Here is a 22,194-nt window from a genome sequence, read left to right as displayed (position 1 = left end):
TGGACAATGCCATGCTTCCAACTTTGTGGAAAAAGTTTGGGGAAGGCCCTTTTCTATTTCAGCGTGACTGTGCTCATTACAAAGCCTATCTCAGCTGACTACGGGCGAGAGGCGGGGTACACCCTGGACTGGTCGCCTGTCAATCGCAGGGTCGACATACAAAGAGAGACAACCACACACTCTCTCACACACACCTAGGGGCAATGTAGAGTAGCCAATTAACATAATGTACATGTTTTTTTGGGATTGTGGGAGGAAGCCGGAGTACCCGGCAAAAACCCACACAGACACAGGGAAACATGCAAACTCCACACAGACAAACACGGCCCAGACCGGAATTCAGGATTTGATTTACTATGAGGCGACAGTGCTAACCACTGCACGACCGTGCCACCCCTATAACAATAACAATTAACACAATATTTAAAGCGCACGGTGATGAAAAAGAAATATAAATTCATTTTTGAATAACATCAAGGTTAATAGATTTTCATAAACTGGAAAGATTTAACATAAACATTTAAATTTGGCAAAGTTGTTGTATCCTCTCTGCCAGTTTCAAACAGTGTAGGATCCTGGTTTTCTCTCTGTCGAGCTTCTCAGGGCTCACTTGGCCTGCAAGCTTGGCAGAGAAGTGGATTAGGTCCTGCTTGAAGAGACCCACAGCTCCTTTGGGTGCATGAGGGATCTGGGTCAAGGTGCAAGAGTCAAAGTGGAAGTTGATGTTCTTGCCTCTGGGTAGGTCTGGTCCCCGTTCCTCAATCCATGTCAGAGGTCTATATGGAGACAGATGTTAATGTTTTGGTGATTCTTAAATGCTCCCTCTTTATGAAACCCCTCTACCACCACCAAAAGTACATCAAAGGTCTTCAAGCCAGTCTTCAAGATCATGAGTCCGAGAAACACGTAAACATAATTTTTACACCTTACATGCTAAAGAACTAATTTATGCCTTGGTTTCAAAATGACTCAATTGCTGTAATACCCACAAAAGAAAAAAAAATCATCAAAAACTGTGCATCTCAGCTTTTCACGGGACGGCACTCGGTCAAGATTTAGCTATTCTGGCTTGCTGTAACATTTAGAATTGACTTTAAAACCTCTTGAGTATATGTATATACTTAATCTTTTACTTTTTTTAAATGTATATACTATATACTTACAAAAATAATATTTTGTATGCTTCTTTGTGTTGCAACCCTGGCACAACAATTTCCTGCGGGATCAATAAAGTTTTTATCTCATCTTATCTTATTTCTCATATGTCTTGAAAGATAAGAAACAAAGGAACATGAATCTGTTGTAAATAAAACTTTTTCTTTACCATTTCAGTGTAAATAGAGATGCAATAATGGAAAGAATAAGATTTAATCCTTGCCTAATTTTTTACTTAGATAACAAATGCAAAATCACTGTTATAAATAAAGATATACTCAGGCACTCCCCCAGGTTTTGGCTGTGTTCACCGCTTGCATTTGGACTGTTTCATTTCAGCAGTCCTGCAAGATCTTTCCAATGTCTTTCCCTGGCCTGCCAACGCAGGACACACCTGACTGTATTGTTTAGTAACTTTACTTCATTTACTTTATTAAAACAACATAAGCTACATGTTCTCTCCTTCATTTGTCACATACACCCTAGAGACACAAGTATTGGGATGGGCTGTTTTTCAGGGGTTGGGCTAGGCCCCTTACTTCTAGTGAAGGGAAATTTTAATGATTCAGCATACCAAGACATTTTGGACAACGCCAATTCCAACTTTTGGCAATAGTTTGGGGAAGGTCCTTTTTTATTCCAGCATGACTGACTTCTCTATTCAATTCAATTCAATTTATTTATATAACACCTTATACAATCAAAATTGTCTCTAGATCAGAGCCTGAACCCCCGAACAAGCAGACAGTGGCAAGGAAAAACTTCCTTTTAACAGGAAGAAACCTTGAGCAGGACCCGGGTTGCAAGGGAGAACCATCCTGCTGATAGTCGGCCAGGTGAAGGGGGGGAAAGAAGAGGTAGACAGGACAGAGAGGATGAAAGAGAGAGAGAGAGAGAAACATACATGCAATAAATATCACAAATTATAAAGGAACTTCTGAGCCTGATGGTAACAAAATGGGGGCTTATCTGGTCCTTTCCAAGAGTTTCTGATGCTGAGTTATAAGCTTATTTGTAGTCTGCTGTTAAGCTGGAACTAGTACTATTTGTGTCATTTTTAACTTACACTTATTGCCATTAGCAGATGTTTCGGGCTTGCCTTTAGTGGAAGTTAGAGAGCGAGCTGGTCTCAGCTTTACCTATAAGCTGTTAGTACTACTTTTGGGACACTCATAGCTTAGGGGTTTGGGTGCGATTCATATTAGTTTGTCTGTGTCTACTGCCAGCTGTCACAGTGCTCCAGGAAAGAAAGGTTGTGTTAAGGAGGTACTTGCTTCAGTTGAATGGAGGACTATTTTGGTTTGGAACATCTCGCATCTGAAGGGTTTGTGTCTATTGCTGGAAGTGATGTGAAGTGTGATTTGCATGTTTGCATGTCATGTTCTCATGACCAAACAGGCCATCTGAGAGTGAGGAAAACATACTGTCACTTTCTGTATTACAACTTTTGGCCTCATCTTAAGCGTGATGTTGAGGCTTAATTGATTAAAACATGTCATACATGTGAAGTAATAGGAAAGCCGAATCAGTCTATTAATCATGCCAAACTTTGTCCAATATTGCGAGAAATGGACAGGGACTAGGTTTACCATAGTTGCTTTCAGCTGCCAGGGAGATACACTAAATCATCTACATCTGCCTTTACACACATATAAACTTAAATGACATTCCATTCTTAATCCATACGGTTTAATATGACGTCGGCCCACCCTTTGCAGCTAGAGTGCATCCAGACAGTATTCACACCACTTCAGTCTTTGCACATTTATGGTACAGTCTCATTCCAAAATGGATTTTAAAAATTCTACACAAAATAACCCATAATGACAAAGTGAAACAAGTTTGCTTGATTTTTTTTTTGCAAATTTATTAAAGTTATTATTATGTATGAGCCTATAAGCTTGGCACACTTATTTTTTGGCAGTATCTCCCACTCTTCAGTGCAAAACCTCTCAAGCTCCATCAGGTTGGATGGGGAGCGTCAGTGCATAGCCATTTTCAGATCTCTCCAGAGATCCTCAACAGGGTTCAAGTCTGGGCTCTGCCTGGACCACTCAAGGACATTCACAGAGTTGTCCTGAAGCCAGGATGTCTCTGTACATTGCTGCAGTCATCTTTCCCTCGACCCTTAATAGTCTCCCAGTTCCTGCTGCCACAAAGAGAACTTAGCACTTTCACAGTGAATGGGAGGGACAGTTCTTTTTTACTACTGTGAAAGAAACCTGCGTGTGTCTCATTTGAGGGGCGACTGTGGCGACTGCAAAGCGGCACAATGTGGAGAGACAATTCACTATGTGTCACAAAAGCTACTATGCTAACTACCCACCGGAAAGTGCGCTACGGGCAGAAAAAGCCTGTGAGCTAAAGGCGGGTTTGGGTAAGCACGAGGCCAGCGAAAAATCCTAAAAAGCAAATGAAGCCTCATTTAGAGTTACACATTTTCTGATAAAAAAAGAAGAAGGCATTTTCAGACGCTATGTGCAAAAGTGATTGGCTTTGGGTACGTGATGACTCCCGTTGTGAAAATCATAAACGGCATCTGCTCCAAAGCGAAACAGCATAGGATATTCAGTGCTATTGGAGGAGATGTGAATATATAGTGACCTGCTGCTACACACAGAAACCCGATGGTTCAGCAGAGGACGGGTTTTGCCATGTATATCATTCATTTCCAATCCTTTCATGAAGGTGGACATAACTTGCGCTGCTGAGCAACGTTCAATTTGATGCTGGACAGGTGGAGAGTGAAATCATAACATTGCAAAATGACCTCCACCTCAAAGCCTACCAGGCTGCTACAAACTTTTGGTGCCTTGTTGACATAGAAAAGTACAGTGGCGCAGCACTCAGCCACCTCACCACAACCCCCGCTACAACCCATACCAACCCCTGACACCCCCCTCACTCCACTCACTGTAAACGAGGATGAAGTGAAAAGGGTGCTTAGGGCCATCAACCCAAAGAAGGCCACAGGCCCGGATGGAGTACCAGGGAAGGTGCTCAAGGCATGCGCTGAACAACTGACACCAGTATTCACAGACATCTTCAACCTGTCACTGGAGCAAGCCTGCATCCCAGCCTGCCTGAAGTCGGCCACCATTATCCCGGTCCCCAAAAAGTCACCTACCACCGACCTCAATGACTTCTGCCCAGTAGCACTCACCCCAGTCATCACAAAGTGCTTCGAAAAACTAGTGCTGAGACACATCAAAGACTGTCTCCCCCCCACCCTCGACCCACACCAATTTGCATACCGGGCCAACAGATCAACAGAAGACGCCATAGCCACTGCCCTCCACTCCGCACTGAGCCATCTGGAGAAAAGGGGGGCCTATGTCAGGATGCTGTTCATTGACTACAGCTCAGCGTTCAATACAATCATACCGGACATTCTCATACCCAAGCTGGCCAACCTGGGTCTCCCACTCCCCACCTGCTCATGGATCAAGGACTTTTTAATCAACCGGCCCCAGCACGTGAAGCTGGGGCCCCACACCTCAACCGCCCGCACGCTTAGCACCGGCTCCCCCCAAGGCTGCGTGCTGAGCCCACTACTCTACTCGCTCTACACATATGACTGCAGACCCACCCACCCCGAGAACATCATTGTGAAATTTGCGGACGACACAACAGTGGTGGGGATGATCACAGAGGGAAACGAGGCAACCTACAGAGACGAGGTCCTTAGACTCAGTGAGTGGTGTGCCCTTAACAACCTGGCACTGAACATCTCAAAGACTAAGGAACTCATCCTAGACTTCCGGCGGAACACAGCTGCCCACGCCCCCCTGTACATCAACGGTGAAAGTGTAGAGCAAGTGGAGACATTCAAATTCCTTGGAGTCCACATCTCTGCCGACCTCTCCTGGTCAGCCAACACCACAGCACTGGTCAAGAAGGCCCAGCAGCGGCTCCACTTCCTGAGAGTGCTTAGGAGGGGGCAACTTGACACCAGCCTGCTGGTGACCTTCTACCGATCTGCCATAGAGAGTCTGCTGACCTATGCTGTGTCAGTGTGGCACTCCAGCTGCACAGAGGCTGACAGAAAGAGACTGCAGAGGGTGACCAACATCGCACAGAAGATCATTGGCCGCCCTCTTCCTCCCCTAACCTCCATATACGACTCCCGCTGCCTCAACCATAGGCCATAGAAATCATAGGAGGCTAGCTCCTTGGTATAATTCAAATTTAAGAACACTTAAACAAACATCAAGACGGATGGAGAGGAAGTGGTACTCCTCCAAATCAGCTGAATCCCAGAGGGCCTGGAAAGACAGTCTATTGACATACAAAAAGGCCCTTCGTGAAGCCAGAACTGCCTATTATTCAACATTAATAGAGAAAAACAAGAACAACCCACGTTTTCTCTTTAACACTGTAGCCAGGCTGACCAAGAGTCACAGCTCTGTTGAACCTTGTATTCCTGCAGCTCTTAGCAGTGAAGACTTCATGAGTTTCTTCACCAATAAAATCAATAACATTAGAGAAATAATCAATAAAGATCTTCCCAGAATAGTCAATATAGTGCCATCTCTAGTAATCTCTTTTAATCCTACTCCATCTCTGGACAGGTTCCTGCCCATAGACCTCCCCGAGCTGACCTCCAGCATTAACAAATCTAACCCAACTACATGTCTCTTAGACCCCATCCCAACTAAGCTCCTCAAGGACGTCTTTCCCTTGATTGGCGTTTCCCTCTTAGATCAGATAAACTTATCCTTAACAACAGGTTATGTACCACAGGCGTTTAAAACCGCTGTTATTAGACCTTTACTTAAAAAACCTTCACTTGACCCAGACATCTTAGCAAACTATAGGCCGATATCCAACCTCCCGTTCTTATCTAAAATACTCGAAAGAGTGGTTGCAAATCAGTTGATTGATCACCTACACAGGTACAGTCTCTTTGAGATGTTTCAGTCTGGTTTTAGAGCCCATCACAGCACAGAAACAGCACTGGTTAAAGTCACAAATGACCTCCTCATGGCATCAGACCGCAGGCTTGTCTCCATACTTGTTTTGCTAGATCTCAGTGCTGCTTTCGACACTGTAGATCACAACATTTTATTACACAGATTAGAACATGAGACTAGGATCACAGGGACTGCGCTATGCTGGTTCAAATCATATTTAACAGATAGATTTCACTTTGCTCAAGTTAATAATGTTTCCTCTTCATATATAAGGGTTAGCCTCGGTGTTCCACAAGGTTCAGTGCTTGGGCCGATCCTGTTCACCTTATACATGCTCCCTCTAGGAAATATTATTCAGAAACATGGCATAAACTTTCATTGTTATGCTGATGACACTCAGCTGTACTTATCCTTAAAGCCTGAAGAAACAGAGCCATTAGCCAGACTCCAGGCATGTCTTAAGGACATAAAGGACTGGATGACCTCCAATTTTTTATTATTAAACTCAGACAAAACTGAGATCATTGTTCTAGGCCCCAAACACCTTAGAAATAGAATAGCTGATAATATATATATATATAATATTCTCTCTCTGGACGGCATTACTTTGGCCTCCAGTACGACTGCAAGGAACCTCGGCGTTATCTTTGATCAAGACGTGTCATTTATTCATCACATTAAACAGACCTCTAAGACCGCCTTCTTTCACCTCCGTAATATCGCTAAGATTAGGAGTGTCCTCTCTCAGAGTGATGCTGAAAAACTTGTTCATGCGTTTGTTACTTCTAGGCTGGACTACTGCAACTCACTATTGTCAGGATGTCCAAATTATTCTATTAATTAATTAATCCAAAATGCAGCAGCTAGAGTTTTAACAGGAATCAGTAAAAGGGATCATATCTCCCCCATCTTAGCTTCTCTTCACTGGCTTCCGGTAAAATTCAGAATAGACTTTAAAATTCTCCTACTTACATATAAGGCCCTAAATGGACTCGCCCCATCATACCTGCAGGATCTAATAGTCCCATATATTCCCAATAGAACACTCAGATCACAGAGTGCAGGTTTACTTGCAGTTCCCAGAATTTATAAAAGTAGAACGGGAGGACGAGCCTTTAGCTATCAGGCACCCCTGCTGTGGAACCAGTTGCCAATCTGGGTTCGACAGGCAGACACCACCTCCACTTTTAAGACTAAACTTAAAACCTTTCTGTTTAGTAAAGCATATAGTTAGCACCAAATAAAGTGTGTAGGGCTCGTAGGCATAGTTTCACTCACCTCATGATATATAGCCACAGGTAGAATAGGTCTGACTAACTGTTAATCTTTAAATCTCTATCATAGCTAAGCTGCTATAGGCCTATGCTGCCGGGGGACACAAACATGATCCACCAAGCAGTTTCCCCTCCTCCTTTTCCTCTTCTATCCTCTCCCCTCGTCAGATTAACATGCAGTTCATTATTTTATGTCACTAACTGTGTGTCCAGTGCTCCTCGTAGTCTTGTGTCTCTCCCTCCCTTTCTCTCTCTCTCTCTCTGTATCTTTCCGCAGGTATCTCTCCATCCAGATCTTCAAGTTGAACTGTAGCCGGCTCTATGACCAACCCAATGTGTATTGTTGACATCTGCCTGTCATTCCTCTATGTACCGACTATGGGCGGGGTGGTTCTCCCTACGGGCCGAAATCGAACTGATAGGATAGTGATTCTCAACATCACATAAAAAAGAATACATGAATGTTACAGCAGTTCATTATAATTTTCAATACTATAAATTTCCTATAACTTGTGAAATGTTAAAATCATATTGAGGTGGTAGCAAAAAGTGAAACTAAACAGTTGAGATTTTGTTTTGCTTATCTTTTTAGTAATGTCATTTCTCATGTTGCAAATTGCTTTCCTGCCTGTACAACATCCATTGCACGTCTGCCCGTCCTGGGTGAGGGATCCCTCCTCTGTTGCTCACCCTGAGGTTTCTTCCATTTTTTCCTGTTAAAGGTTTTTCTGGGAGTTTTTCCTTAGTCGATGTGAGGGTCGAAGGGCAGAGGATGTTGCTGATGTTATGTTAAGCCCTTTGAGACAAACTGCTTGTAAAAATGGGCTATACAAATAAAGTTGACTTGACTTGACTTGACTCAACAGAGCCAGGAGCATCGTAAAAGACTGTACACACCCTGGCTTCCACCACTTCAACCTGTTGCCCTCTGGCAGGCGCTACAGGGCCATCAAAACAAAAACAAATAGACTGAGGAACAGCTTCTTTCCTAAAGCTGTCACTAAACTCAACACAAGTCTAGCACAAAAGAACTGACAGGCTTTGCACATTACTGGCAATGCCACCTACACCATAATGCTGCTAAATCCAGGAACTCCTGGAACTCTTGTCACCTGCACTATCGCTGCTCTGCTGTATGTTGAGGTTGTTGTATACTGACATATACTGCCAGATATATTTATTCTTATACTTTATTATTATTATTTAGTACTTTATTGTTTACATTTCTGTACTTTATCATTTACTTTATTGCTGTGTGCACTTTATGGGAAAGCGGAAATCTCGTTGTACCTGTACAATGACAATAAAAGCTTTCTATTCTATTCTATTCTATTCTATTCTGGTGTATGCACAGCAGCTATGAAAGTTGTCAGTCTGTTTGGTTCAACCTATCTCTGTGAATCAGCATTTTCTGACACGAACTTCATCAAGAACAAACACAGAACACACCTCACTGATGCACATCTGCAAGACTCAGAGTTGCAGTGTCAAGTTACACACCACATTACAATTTTAACATTGTAAAAATGTAAACAATTGCAACTGTGTAGTTGCTGTTTGTGTATGTGTGTCGGGAGAAGGAAAGGGAAGGGGAGGGGGATTTGGCCATGTGGGATTTGTTTGGGCACGTACAAACACAGCACAGGATTGTGGGGTGTTAAACTGAAGAGGAACAAAAAGTTAAAATGAAGAGGAGAAAAAATATCAGCGGCGTGGTCGTTTTACACAGTGTCGAAAGAAGATTCTCGAAAAGCAGTATGCAACACCTGAAAAGTCAAGGTAATGCAAGGAGGATGCCATGTCAAGTCATTCAACACCACAAATTTAATGTCAGTTGAAAAACCGTACACATATCATTCGTCCCTCTGTGTCTTTAACCTCTTTAAGCACCACAAAATGCATATTTATGTTAACCAGAATCATTACCCCATTGCGTGAACTTGAAAGTGAGCTATAAAAAACATGCCTCACCCAACCAGTTTTAAATTTTCCTGCCTCCCCCTCATTTAGGTGGGTTTCCTGTATAAAAATTATATTTGCCTTATTAGTCTTCAAATATGATAGAACGTTATGCCTTTTGACTGGATTCCCGCTTCCATTAATATTCAGCCTTAATATTAATTAATTAATTAACGTAATAATTAATATTCACAACAGCCATTCTGACTCAGCAGTGTGGTGCTCATTTTAGTTATTTCTGCAAACAAACTGTCGAGGCAGGGAGATGGGTCATCTACTAAGTCTTCCTCCTCATGTTGGGGGCTTTTCCGGGTTGCAGCTGCCATCTTGTTCACCGTACCCACGTGACTCTCCATCTCAGAAACGTTTTATTTTTTTAAACATATATCGATCGGTGGAGTTTGCATGTTCTCCCTGTGTCTGCATGGGTTTTCTCCGGGTACTCCGGCTTCCTCCCACAATACCAAAAACATGCACATTAGGTTAATTGGCTACTCTACATTGCCCCTAGGTGTGAGTGTGAGAGTGTGTGGTTGTTTGTCTTTGTGTGTTGGCCCTGCGATTGACTGGCGACCAGTCCAGGGTGAACCCCGCCTCTCGCCCGTAGTCAGCTGGGATAGACTCCAGCTCCGCCGCGACCCTGACAGATAAGTGGTATAGAAAATGGATGGATGGATAGTTAAGAACCCAGGCAACAATTGCTGCCTGCAGAGTATCTCTGTCACACCGCAGTGAGGTATTGTCTTGTTTTGGGTATTTTGTCTCGTCATTTCCTGTTTTATTTTGAAGTATAACTCTCCTCTCGTTTCAGGTCACTTGCCCTTCCTCGTGTCTCCAGTCTGATTGTCTTCCCGATTACCTGAGTGTTTCCACTTCTTTCCCATTACCCTCGTGTGTTCAAAAAGTCTGCATTTCCCTTGTCTTGTGCCAGTGTGTTTCGTCTTTGTATGATCACGCCAGCGTTCCTTGCCACAGCCATAGAAATCTTGTTTAGAATCTCTTTGTTGAATCCTCTGTCTTGAGTGATTTTTTGTTTAATCTTTTCATAGCTCAGCTTAGTATCTAGTTAGATTTTTGACATAGCCTTTCCTCTTTATGAGTGATTTTTTGTTGTAGATCTTTTGATAGTGAGTTCTCATTTTTCCTCCTTTGGAGTGATTTTTCGTTCATAGTAAGTAGTATTATTCCTCCCTAGGGAGCGTTTTCTGTTTGTTAATTCTTATAGCCTGCTTTCGTTTCCTCGTAGTTTTGTTTATGTTTCATAGCCGTGGGTTCTCTACTAGAGAAGATCGCACGACAGGTAATTTTCATAGCCTCTCTGTAATATCACTCTGCCAAGAGGATTTGCCACAGACATTCGCAATAAAGATTGATCTTGCTACACGAGTCTCTGCATCTGAGTCCTGCTCCGAGCCCCTGCCTGACAATCTCTAAAGTCCCTATAAAAGTAATAAAAGGGGAAAACACCCAAGGGAATGAAAACTTTCGAAAGGTACTGTATATTTTCATCCTTATTAGGATGAGTACAAGGAACTTAATTATAACGTAAAGCTTATTATTTTTCTACTTTTGCAATGTATTTTGAAGGGCTTGGGATATTCGAAAACTTAGCAGGCAAAAACTGAGTTCTGGAGTGATTGGGTTTGGGCAGCAGGATCGATAGTGTCCTCAAATACACCCCAAGACTGGCATAAAGTTGCTTTGGACAAATCTGCCCCAAACTTTACAGGTTTGATAAGAGTTCTGGCCTGAAGTTATCTATACCACGAGAGACACAGTGTTGGTTTTAGTTATTTCATTGACTTTTTTTTGACAATACTTATTCCATCACAGTGGTAGACACGAATGCAGACAACATATCCTCTCTCACCTGTTGTCAACAGTTTTCAGCTTTGCAGTCATCTTTTTATAGTCATTATGAGGGTCCTCTTCCATGGTTGCTGCAGTTGCTGACAGCTCACCAAACAACTCAACCAACCAGGTGAGTCGAGCAATGCCACTGAATGCCAGGAAACCAAATCCAGGCTTCAGAGCTCCACCTTGTAAAAATACCAGCACACACACATTACTATTTACTTTTCAATGAAGAGTTCTAACCTTAAAAAGTGTGCACATATTTTTGCCCGAGGACAACTTTTGAAATCAGATATCAATCGGATATTGATAAAATACTAATAGTATACCTGAGAGGTAAGTGTCCATTAAAACTCCGATGTATCATAGTCACTACAGTGACAGTCTCTTACCTGTAAAATGAATGGTCCCTTCCAGCAGGGCTTTTCCCTCTACCTCTCTCTTCAGTTCTAAGTATTCTTCTGTCAGGAGCTCGATGTGTTCCTCATGGAGAATCAGTCCTGAGAGAGAGAGTGAGAGACAGACAGATTGACTGACTTAGATAGCTGAATGAGATGCACTGTATCTCCCTTACCAAGCAACATAATGTTCATTACCCGCTCATCATTAGTACTGATGAGGATACGGTGTCTGAAACAAATTCATTATCTTCTACATCTGAAGAGATGTATTACCACTGAATTATTGCACTGAATTCCACCATCTTTTTAAAAGCATTTCTTTAAAGTAACCCTCCTGAACTGCACACAGAACATAAGTACTCACACATCATTATAAATTAGTACAACCTTTTTCCTGGGCAAGATTCCAGAGCTCCACGGCAGCACTGTAGTTCATGGTCATGGGATACTCAACACAGACATGTTTCCCTGCCTGCAGAAAAGTTCTGATAAGAAGGAGGAGAGAGTTTTCTTGATGAAAGAGACAAAAAACGGGAATTAAAAACTGTAAATTGTGTGTTTTATTGATCTGTTTATCGAAATAAGTTTTAAAAAAGTGAAAAACACTATATGGACGACAAAAGTATTGGGACATTTGCCATTACACCAATAGGAACTTTAATGATATTGCATTCTACATACATAGATAGTTTTGCAACTAGAACAGTTTCCACTATTCTGGGAAAGCTTTCCGTATGATTTTGGAGTGTTTCTGTGGGAATTTTGCCCATTCATGCAATAGAGCTTTTGTGAGGTCAGGCACTGATGTTGGACAAAAAGGCCTGACTCACAATGTCCATTCCAGTTCATCCCTTGCTTGATGGTGCTTTAAGTTCAGGGCTCTGTGGGGGCCAGTCAGGTTCTTCCACACCAAACTTATCCAACCTTGTTTTTATGGACCTTGCTTTGTGCACTGGGGCACAGTCATGCTGAAATAGAAAAGGGTGTTCCACAAACTGTTGCCCCAAAGATGAAAGCATAGCATTGTCCAAAATGTCTTGGTATACTGAAGAGCTTTAAGATTTCCCTTCACTGGAAGTAAGAGGCCCAGCCCAACCAGTGAAATACAGCCCCACACCAACACTTTTGTCTATATAGGGTATCAGCACCTTACAGCAAACAGTTACCTATTTATATATCCAGCTGACACAGAGCAACATTGGCATTCATTTGGAGTCATTTGTCTGGTCACCTGATGAATCTGCAGTACTTCTGCTGAGCAGGTAGTGTAAAAAGGGTTTATCAGAGCTTTTTCAGTGAGAACATCTGCCCACATTACCTGACACTGTCCTCATGCGACACATTCTCAGTACAGATGAATGCAACATCAATGTCTTCTCTGCTCACAGCCTCTTCCACTGTTATCTGACACACTCCCTGCTGAGGGTCCAGGTTTCTCCTGCTGACAAAAACATCTATCAGGGTGATACTAATTATACTAAATATTGCTTTGATCAAAGATACTGTCACTTGATTATATATATTTATATAGATTTTGAAAATGCCATTTTGCAAGCCTGGAGATGTGATGTTGCACTGAAAAAGACAGCTAAAAATACAGACAGTGCTTCTACACTTGTACTGTATTAAAAAAATGACTATGTTAATACAATATGTTTTTTTAAGGCTATACTGGGCTGTACACTACAAAAAATGGAACTGGAAACTCAGATGGCAGTTTATTAAGTCCACCTAACTTAAACTAATGCAGTCTAATCCAATAGCCATGCAATAAACTAGGGCTGTACCTCAGCTTGAGTACCGTTAACATGTGAAGTAATACCACTACCTGGAATTGGCTACTGGTAACCAACAGTACCATATTACTTTACTTTACCATCTCTGTAATAACAAAAATGTAATTTCAGTGGCACAAAATAAGTCATCAAATATGGTATGACACCTGCACTGAAGGAAGCTGTTTGAAGATCTGGGAACAGCTGGAAAAATTTACTTAATTTGGATAACGGGACTAAAATGAATTAACTGATAGAATATTGGCACAATTATTGAACTAAATGAAAAATACAACTTTGAAAAGAAAGATTAATAACTAACAGTGGAGGATAGCTATATGGGACTGTAGCATCTGGTCTGTCTGAAAAAGAGGAAATGCTGAAAATTATGTTGTTGTTATCACCATTTTTTTTAATGTTATCACCATTTTTTTTAATTTCCCAAGCTGGGAAATTACATCTCTGCATTTAACCCATCACTGATTGAAACACACACACATGCAACATGCAACATGCAGTGAAACACACAGGAGCAGTGGGCTGCTCTTGTCAGGCGCCCGGGGAGCAAATTGGGGGTTAAGTGCCTTGCTCAAGGGCACATCAGCTGGCTAACCTTAATCACTCCACCACACCCAAATTTGTCCTGGCAGTCCAGGGGGGAATCGAACCGATGACCCTCCGGTCACAAGCCACTTCTCCAACCTCTAGGCCAAGGCTGCCCCACACTACAACAGTGATTGCACATTGTAATATTTCGCATAAACCCTATGAAATTTAGTAATTTCAGACCAAAGGTAATGCTCAACTAACGTCCTCTCAAACAGTTTAAAAAAAAAAAAAAAAAAAAAAAACTTTATCCGAGCTATCTCTTGAGAATGTTACACTCTTCAGCTTTTAGTTATACAATGCATCTGGAAAGTATTCACACCACGTCGCTTTTTGCACATTTTTTATGCTACAGTCTCATTCCAAAATGGACTAAATAAATTTTTCCCTCAAAATTCTACCCAGAATACCCCATAATGACAAAGTGAAACAAGTCTGTCTGATTTTTTAGCAAATTTATTAAAAATAAAAAAACAAAAACATAAAACGTACATAAGTATTAACTTCCTGTGATCAATACTTTGTTGAAGCTCCTTTGGCAGCAATTACAGCCTCAAGTCTTTTTGAGTATGATCCTATAAGCTTGGCACACTTATTTTTGGGCAGTTTCTCCCACTCTTCAGTGCAGAACCTCTCAAGCTCCACCAGGTTGGATGGGGAGTGTCGGTTTATAGCCATTTTCAGATCTCTCCAGAGGTGCTCAGTAGGATTCAAGTCTGGGCTCTGGCTGGGCCACTCAGTACGTCATCGCTGAATCGCTTCGCGCTTCGTTGCTTCAAAATGTTTCAAGGCTTTTCATTGGCCCATAGTGTGTAGGTGTGTGTCATTGACTCATGGCATTTCAATGCATTCTGAGCCAATGACATCTTGACAGGTATGACAAATTTGAATGATTTGGTGCTGGGGAGCTGGTCAGCCAGAAGAGGAGCCGACTGAAGCCTGCAACTGTCGAAAAAATTATATTTCTTCATAAAAATCTATAAATACTCATAACTTGCCTGCTTCTGTGAGTAATCATTCCAAATCAACCATATAAGTCCCCAAATCACAAACCATTATCTTTAAAAACACTTCACACACACAAAAAAAACAATGTTTCTAAATTCAAACACCATGATCATTTGCAAAGTAGGATCTCTAATCCTGTTAGGGACTTTTAGTACAGTTTTTAAATAAATCTCAAAGCTTTAAATAAACCCTAGCACCAACAATTTATTCTTTAGGTTAATCTGGAATGTGTTTTAGAGTATGGGGGAGAGCATCTGAATATTTTATTGTAATGACAATGAATGCCCACACAGACTTTTCTGAACTTTTATTGCTGTCATGGGAATGAAACAAGTCCTGACAAAACAGCCATCGTGGGGTTAATCTCCCACAACAAGGAGAAGGCCTACAGCAAGGAGGTCACCCACCTGGAGAGCTGGTGCCAGGAGAATAACCTCCTGCTGAACGTCAGCAAAACTAAGGAGCTGATTGTGGACTACAGGAGGAAGCAGCAGAAGACATCCGTCCACTCTGCATCGGCGGGTCTGAGGTGGATGGTGTGACCATCACACAGGACCTGTCCTGGTCACTGCACATTAACAGGACTGTTAAGAAGGCCAGGCAGCGTCTCTTCCACCTCAGACGCCTCAGAGACTTCAGGCTTCTCCTCAAGGTGCTCAGGAACTTTTACACCTGCACCACTGAGAGCATCTTGAGAGCATCACCACATGGATGGGCAGCTGCACAAAGCAGGACCTCTCGGCCCTTAGGAGGGTAGTCCACTCAGCTGAGAGGACAATCGGAACAACTTTACCCGACCTGCAGGACATTTACATCAAACGATGCAGGTCGAGAGCTGAGAAGATCCTCAGGCAGCCCCATCACCCCGGACACTCACTCTTCTCCCTTTTGCCATCAGGCCGTCGGTTCCGCTGCCTGAGAACCAACACTGAGAGGATGAGGAGAAGCTTCTTCCCCCAGGCCATCCGTCTGCTCAACAGTGAGCGTTAATCTGGACAATCCTACTCCCACCTGCACTACATGCACTAGATGTAAATACCATTCATGTAAATACTGCACATTTTCACTTTTTTTAAATTTAATTTTAATTTTATTATTTTTCTTTACAAGCGTTCTCTTTTGCAATATTTAAATTTAAATTTAAATTTTTTATTTACCTATTTTTGGTAGCAGGGACATAAAGAATTTCACTGCACATTGTACCGTGTATGATTGTGTGTGTGACAAATACCTGGGCACAAAGGGCCGGTGTGGCTGCGGGTTTTTGCTCCAACCAACCAAGAGCACACAGTTTGACCAATCAACTGTCTGAAGACTGAGATCAGTTGATTAAATGAGTCAAGTCTGGTGTGCTGCTGCTTGGTTGGAAAGAAAACCTGCAGCCACACCGGCCCTTTGTGGAACAGTTTGCCCAGGTCTTGTATCTTGCCAGTGCTTCAGTCGTGCTCTTTAGAGGTTGCTATGGCTTCAGTTGTCCACCAGATGTCACCGTCACTGAAGTCTTGAAGCTTTGAATCTTTTTCGGCACAATTGTTAAGAAAGCCTCAGTGCTTCGTGAGGCCTCACTTGCCCACCACTAATGCACTGTCAAGTGTGAGGGCTTATATAGACAGGTCATGCCCAATCAACTGAATTTACCACAGGTGGACTCAACTCACGTTGTAGAAACCTCTGAAGGGTGATCAATGGAAACAGGAGGCACCTGAGCTCAATTTTGATTGTCATGGCAAACACTTAGGTACATGTTTCATTTGTTGTTTAATTCATTTTTAATAAATTTGCAAAAGATTCCAGCAAACTTGTTTCACTTTGTCATTATGAGGTATTTTGTGTAGAATTTTGTTGGAGAAATTTAATTTAATCCATTTTGGAATGAGACTGTAACATAACAAAATGCCTCTCACCCAGATTCGCTTTCAGATAGCAAAATCTGGCTAGTTTAATGTGAGTAGGAACTTGGTAGTACCAATGTAATTCAGTTGGTACCCTAAGAATTACAGAGTTCAGTACCCAAGCCTGGCTGTAACAAAATCACTAGTCGGGACTTCAGTTAAATTCATTGAATCGGTGGGTTAATGGTTTTTATTTTTTTTTTTTTGAGGGGGGGGGGTTGTTATCTGCAGGCATTTTTTTACTTTCATAAATACTATGTATTACATATTTATTACTGATGTTTGATAAAGCTTATAGTTAGGGCTGGCCTAGGCCGGCCCCTAGTTATGCTGCTATAGGCTTAGACTGCCGGGGGCCCTCCCATGACGCACTGAGCTCTTTCTGCCTCTCCCTCTCCTTCTGCACACATTCATGTCCCATTAATGCATATTACTAACTCAACTTCTTCCCTGGAGTCCCTGTGCTCTCTTGTCCCGCAGACCATTATTGTTACTACTATTGTTATCAAAATCACCATAATACCTGCTGTATACTTCGTTGTCCTTATCATTATCTACATTTCCGATACTTCTGGTATTATTACTGCTGCTATGCATCTCTGCTTGTGTGCTCCTTCTCTCACACCCCACCCCCTCTCCCTCTCTCCCTCTCTCCCTTGCTCTCTCTCTCCCTCAACCCAACCGGTCAAGGCAGATGGCCGCCCATCTTGAGCCGGGGTCTGCTCCGAGGTTTCTGCCTTCTAAAAGGCAGTTTTTCCTCACCACTGTCACCAAGTGCTTGCTCAAGGGGGAATGTTGGGCTCTCTGTATTTACAGTTTAATTAAAGAGTTTGGTCTAGACCTGCTCTAATTGGAAAGTGTCATGAGATAACTTTTGTTGTGAATTGGCGCTATATAAATAAACTGAATTGAATTGAATGTTCTTTCTCCAGTTGATCTAACTATGCTAACTATTCTGCTATTGACACAATACCAGAATTTTAAAATTATGCTCGATACTCTTTCTTCACCACAGAAGAAAAATGTCTGCAGCACACAAAATGGGATTATTTTTTTTAATAACAACCTGCACACAGCGTTGATGCAGAAAAAGTCACTGAACACATGCCAACACACTTGTAGTGATATTAATACTATCTATGCTGCCTTTGGCTGAAAATCTGACAGTAGATATAGCTATATGTAGATATAGCTTTGGTACTATCACTACTATCAAAGCAGGTATTGTTTTAAACATGGTATTGAAAAAGTATCTTTATTTTTAACAATAACAAAACAATAATAATAATCTTGTTCTTGATCTTTGAATAATCTTACACCTTACCTACAATTACGAGAATTTTGGAAGTGATTAAACATGAAATACAAAAAGCCTAACCACCATGGTATGTGGACGGCAGTGTCAGCTCTCCCTTTTCAATCACATTCACATTCAATGGAACTTCTGAATATTTATCAATTCTCTTGTCAATTTTCTTATCAATTCACTTTTTTTTTACCACTTTCACTCAACTGGAAAGTTTTACAGAAATCAAAAAATAAGAATTTGAGAGAGAATAAAACTCACAAGGCAAAAAAACCCTCAAAAGTATGACTTACAACTTGCAAGCACTATTTGTGAGTTTTAGCATTATTGTCATTAAAATTATTGTTTTTGTTTGATTATACTGGCTCAGACCTAATTTGACAGAGGAGCAGTTGCTCTGTATGAGATCTGGTCTGGAGCCCTGCCTGTTGCACAGTACTTAAGGGTACAGTACATCTTTCTTCTGTTTCTTAGTGTAACAAACTGGTGTGTGGATAAAGAAAACCCATGCATCTTATTGGGAAAAATAACCAACCAGCTCTCTGTGGACAATATGGAAACAAGGCAGAAACTTGAAGGCTATTGATTGAAAACCACTCTATTTATTCTATATGAACACATTAACATGCATGAAAGTCAAAAAGTGCAACTCCATTTTGCTTCACTTCACTTCACTTCACTTCACTTCACTTCACTTGCTGCTTATGGCCACTATCTGGACATGGTGGGCAGCACATGTGTGTTACCTGGATACAAATCCTCTGACAGTAAGTTTCTCTGCAGGACTGCCAGGCAGTGGAGCCAACATGTCTCTGATCCTCACCCAACCAGCTATACCAACGCCAACCACCACTGCTCCAAACATACTGACAAATCAAAGAGAAAATGTTCTGGTGAGATGGTCAGTGGGTGGACTTAAATTCGGTGCTCAGGATATCAGAACTAATTATGGCTAGTCAAGTGAACATTTTCAAATGCTTAAATCAGGGAAATGGCAGAATAATTGAAAATATTCAGGTCATAATTAAAGCAGGACTATAAAACATTTTTAATATTCAACTCATTCAACTGCTCCACTGTTATTAATTAATAATTGTTAGTACCCACCTGAAGAAACCGTAACATTAAATCATAAAAGGTAAACTGCACTTCAGGTCACAGGTTAACACGAGTTCTGTGGATATAAGTTTGTGCAAAGCCTCTAGACCTGTTGGCAGTTTAGGGTTAAACATCTATGGTCACTTTTAGAGGTCTGTTAATTTTACTTTGCTGAGCAGGCAGTTAAACAGTGACAGCAGTCTAGCTGTCGCAGAGCCCAGCTACAACAATAATGTTACTATTATGACTACTTCACAGTGCACAAGTGTGCTGGTGGCAGTGGAGGAACTAATACATAGCCTACTTGATAACCACATAACATTATTCCTACAATGTGAACGTCGTGGTGCTTATCGGCTGTAAAAATGTCCCATTGTATTTATTATTTCAAGAGTTAAAGACTGGACTCAGGGTTAAAAGGAGGTTCATGACGAAGTCCGAACACAGCTGGTCCCGACTTCATTTGAACTTATCTCTAACGGTAATCACAAATGGAAACTGACTGCGTAGTCCATGGAGTGTCGTTAACTCCAGTGTCAGAGCCGATATGAGCGCGGACAGTTACATAGCTTTTAGACGCTGTTTGTGCATCAACATTCCTTGAGCTTGTTGACACAAATTATTTGCTCACCTGGATTTATTGAGATCCCACGAAGAAATCTAGCTGTTAGTGTTGTGTGTAACTAGAAGATGCCTTGCTAGAGATGACTTCAGACGAACCTCGTGCTGTCGGTCGTGAGTATGAATGTTTTGCTTCCCTTCTTTCGTTTTGTTCTGGGTGGGGGGTGGGGTGTGTGTGTGTGTGTGTGTGTGTATGTGTATGTGTGTGTGTATGGGGGGGTGCATATCGCCACCTACTGTACTGGAGTGTGAAACTCAGGATGGCTTGTTCTTCAGGTTACAGTCTAAATTAAAACAGTTAATAAAATAAAATAAAATAAAATAATATCCTTTACCCTTTTCCACAGTCCTGTTACTTTTAAGAAGTTTAAAAGAGCCTTACAGCATTTTCTCATTTCATCACTTCTGGCTAAAATCCCTTTCAAACTCCGTGGGAGCTGTAATTCATATGTTCTTCTAATTTCATGATGGCATCATCATGATGGCATGCGCACCATCTTCACTGACCTTACATTCTTCACATTTATCCATCATACATTTACACATCGAGCTGAAAGTTGCTTTCAGTCATGTATGTCCTAATTGTAGGCTTGAAATAATGACCTCCTCTTTTCTGCACTTCCCTTTAAAATCTGTAGTGTTGATGGAGTCTTGAATATTATGGCAGTGCCTGCCAGGTGGCCCGGTGGTGCAGTGGTTAGCGCTGTCGCCTCATATCCCGGTCTGGGCCCTTCTATGTGGAGTTTGCATGTTCTCCCTGTGCCTGCGTGGGTTTTCTCCGGGTGCTCCGGCTTCCTCCCAAAAATATGCACATTAGGTTAATTGGCTACCCTATATTGCCCTTAGGTGAGAGTGTGTGGTTGTCTGTCTTTGTGTGTTGGCCCTGCGATTGACTGGCGACCAGTCCAGGGTGAACCCCGCCTCTTGCCTGTAGTCAGCTGGGATAGGCTCCAGCTCCCCCGCGACCCTGATGGATAAGCGGTATAGAAGATGGATGGTAGTGCCTGCCTTTGGGGTCTGTATCCCATTTCTTCTGCCACAATTTTTTTTACAGATTTCCTTATCATTGATTTTGCTTTTCCTTTTCCAAACGAGATTTGCAGGATATAGGTTTTATTTAATCTCTGTGCTCTTTTAGCTGTCTCATCTGCTTTCTTATTACCCTCTACACCTGTGTGGACTGGAATCCAACAAATTTGCACATCTATTCCAAGTCTCTGTATCCTCATCAGTATCATTAATATTTCTATCTTCAAATCCTCTGCTGCTGAATCTGAGCAAATAACTGCTTGCTCTGGTCTCACCTCTTCTATCCACTGTAAGCCAAGAATTATAGAAGTGAGCTTTGCTGTGAACACAGATAGCTTATTATTCAGTCTTTTGCATATTGATATGTCAAATTCTGGTATGAACACTGCCGCTCCTACATGCTCACTTTCTGGCTCTTTAGATCCATCTGTATAAATCGAAATATAGTCATAAAAATTATTCCTTAAATATTCTTCTACTACTTAAATGTTCTCCATCCCTTTTTCCAGCCATTCACATTTTCTACCGATGAGTTTCATATCTGCTGTTGGTTCTGGAATGATCCATGGAGGAACATTACCCCAGACAACATCTGGGCCATATTTCAAGTTGTCTAAACCATGTTCTTTTGCCTCTGCATTAATATGCCATCCAAATCATTTCCCTTGTGTTGTTTTGAATATTCCCAACATTCATATAGCACAGAAGTTACTGGTTGTCCCTCCCCGGAATCTTTCAACTTCACCCAGTAAGTCAGGGATAGTTGTGTTCGTCTGAGACTCAGCAACAGTTCGTTAGCTTCTATCAATAAGTTGTTTTAACTGCACCTACACCCAGTCTCACCACTCTGAACTGAATTCTCCAGGTTACCATAAACAATACATCCATAATATATACATGACCGGATTAAAGCTCTATATATATCTAAAAGTGATTGTTTGTCTGCTGCCCACTCATATTCAGAGACTGATCTCATGAGGTTTAGTACTTTTTTACATTTTGTCTCTGTCCGTTTGATATGGTTCCTCCATGTGTATTTTTCATCAAACACAGTCCCAAATATTTAAATTCCCTTACTGTTTCTAAATTTTGCCGATATAATGTAAGTTGTACATTATACATCCTTTTCCTCTTGGTGAAGACCATATAGCAGGATTGTGATACAGACATTTAAAGCCCCAGTCATATGTCCATCTCTCAACTTTTTGTATCGCATCTTGCAAACACTTAGTCACGTGTGATATTTTTCCCTTTTTTCCATATAGCCCCATCATCTGCATAAAGTGATGATCCCACATCTTTA

At 41.7% G+C, this 22,194-nt stretch overlaps 1 protein-coding gene across 3 annotated transcripts; it reads right to left on the bottom strand.

Annotated features, from left to right (window-relative positions):
• Positions 1-350: 350 nt before the first annotated feature.
• On the bottom strand, positions 351-20,030 carry blvra (biliverdin reductase A). Of its 3 annotated transcripts, none has more exons than XM_046408866.1 (7): positions 19,873-20,030; positions 18,890-19,009; positions 12,875-12,997; positions 11,944-12,041; positions 11,548-11,655; positions 11,172-11,340; positions 351-776 (listed from the first exon to the last, which is right to left on the bottom strand). In XM_046408866.1, the coding sequence occupies exons 2-7, from the start codon at positions 19,006-19,008 to the stop codon at positions 521-523; spliced, it is 873 nt and encodes a 290-aa protein (XP_046264822.1). In that variant the 5' UTR covers position 19,009; positions 19,873-20,030; the 3' UTR covers positions 351-520. The 3 variants fall into 3 exon arrangements, with proteins under 3 accessions (XP_046264822.1, XP_046264823.1, XP_046264824.1); XM_046408867.1 differs by having other exon boundaries at positions 12,875-12,994; XM_046408868.1 differs by lacking the exon at positions 12,875-12,997.
• Positions 20,031-22,194: the final 2,164 nt, after the last annotated feature.

This window comes from Scatophagus argus, chromosome 13 (genome assembly GCF_020382885.2).
Source record: "Scatophagus argus isolate fScaArg1 chromosome 13, fScaArg1.pri, whole genome shotgun sequence".
NCBI lineage: Eukaryota > Metazoa > Chordata > Actinopteri > Scatophagidae > Scatophagus > Scatophagus argus.
The sequence above is the reverse complement of the archived record's forward strand: the minus strand, read 5'-3'. Positions and strand labels throughout refer to the sequence as shown.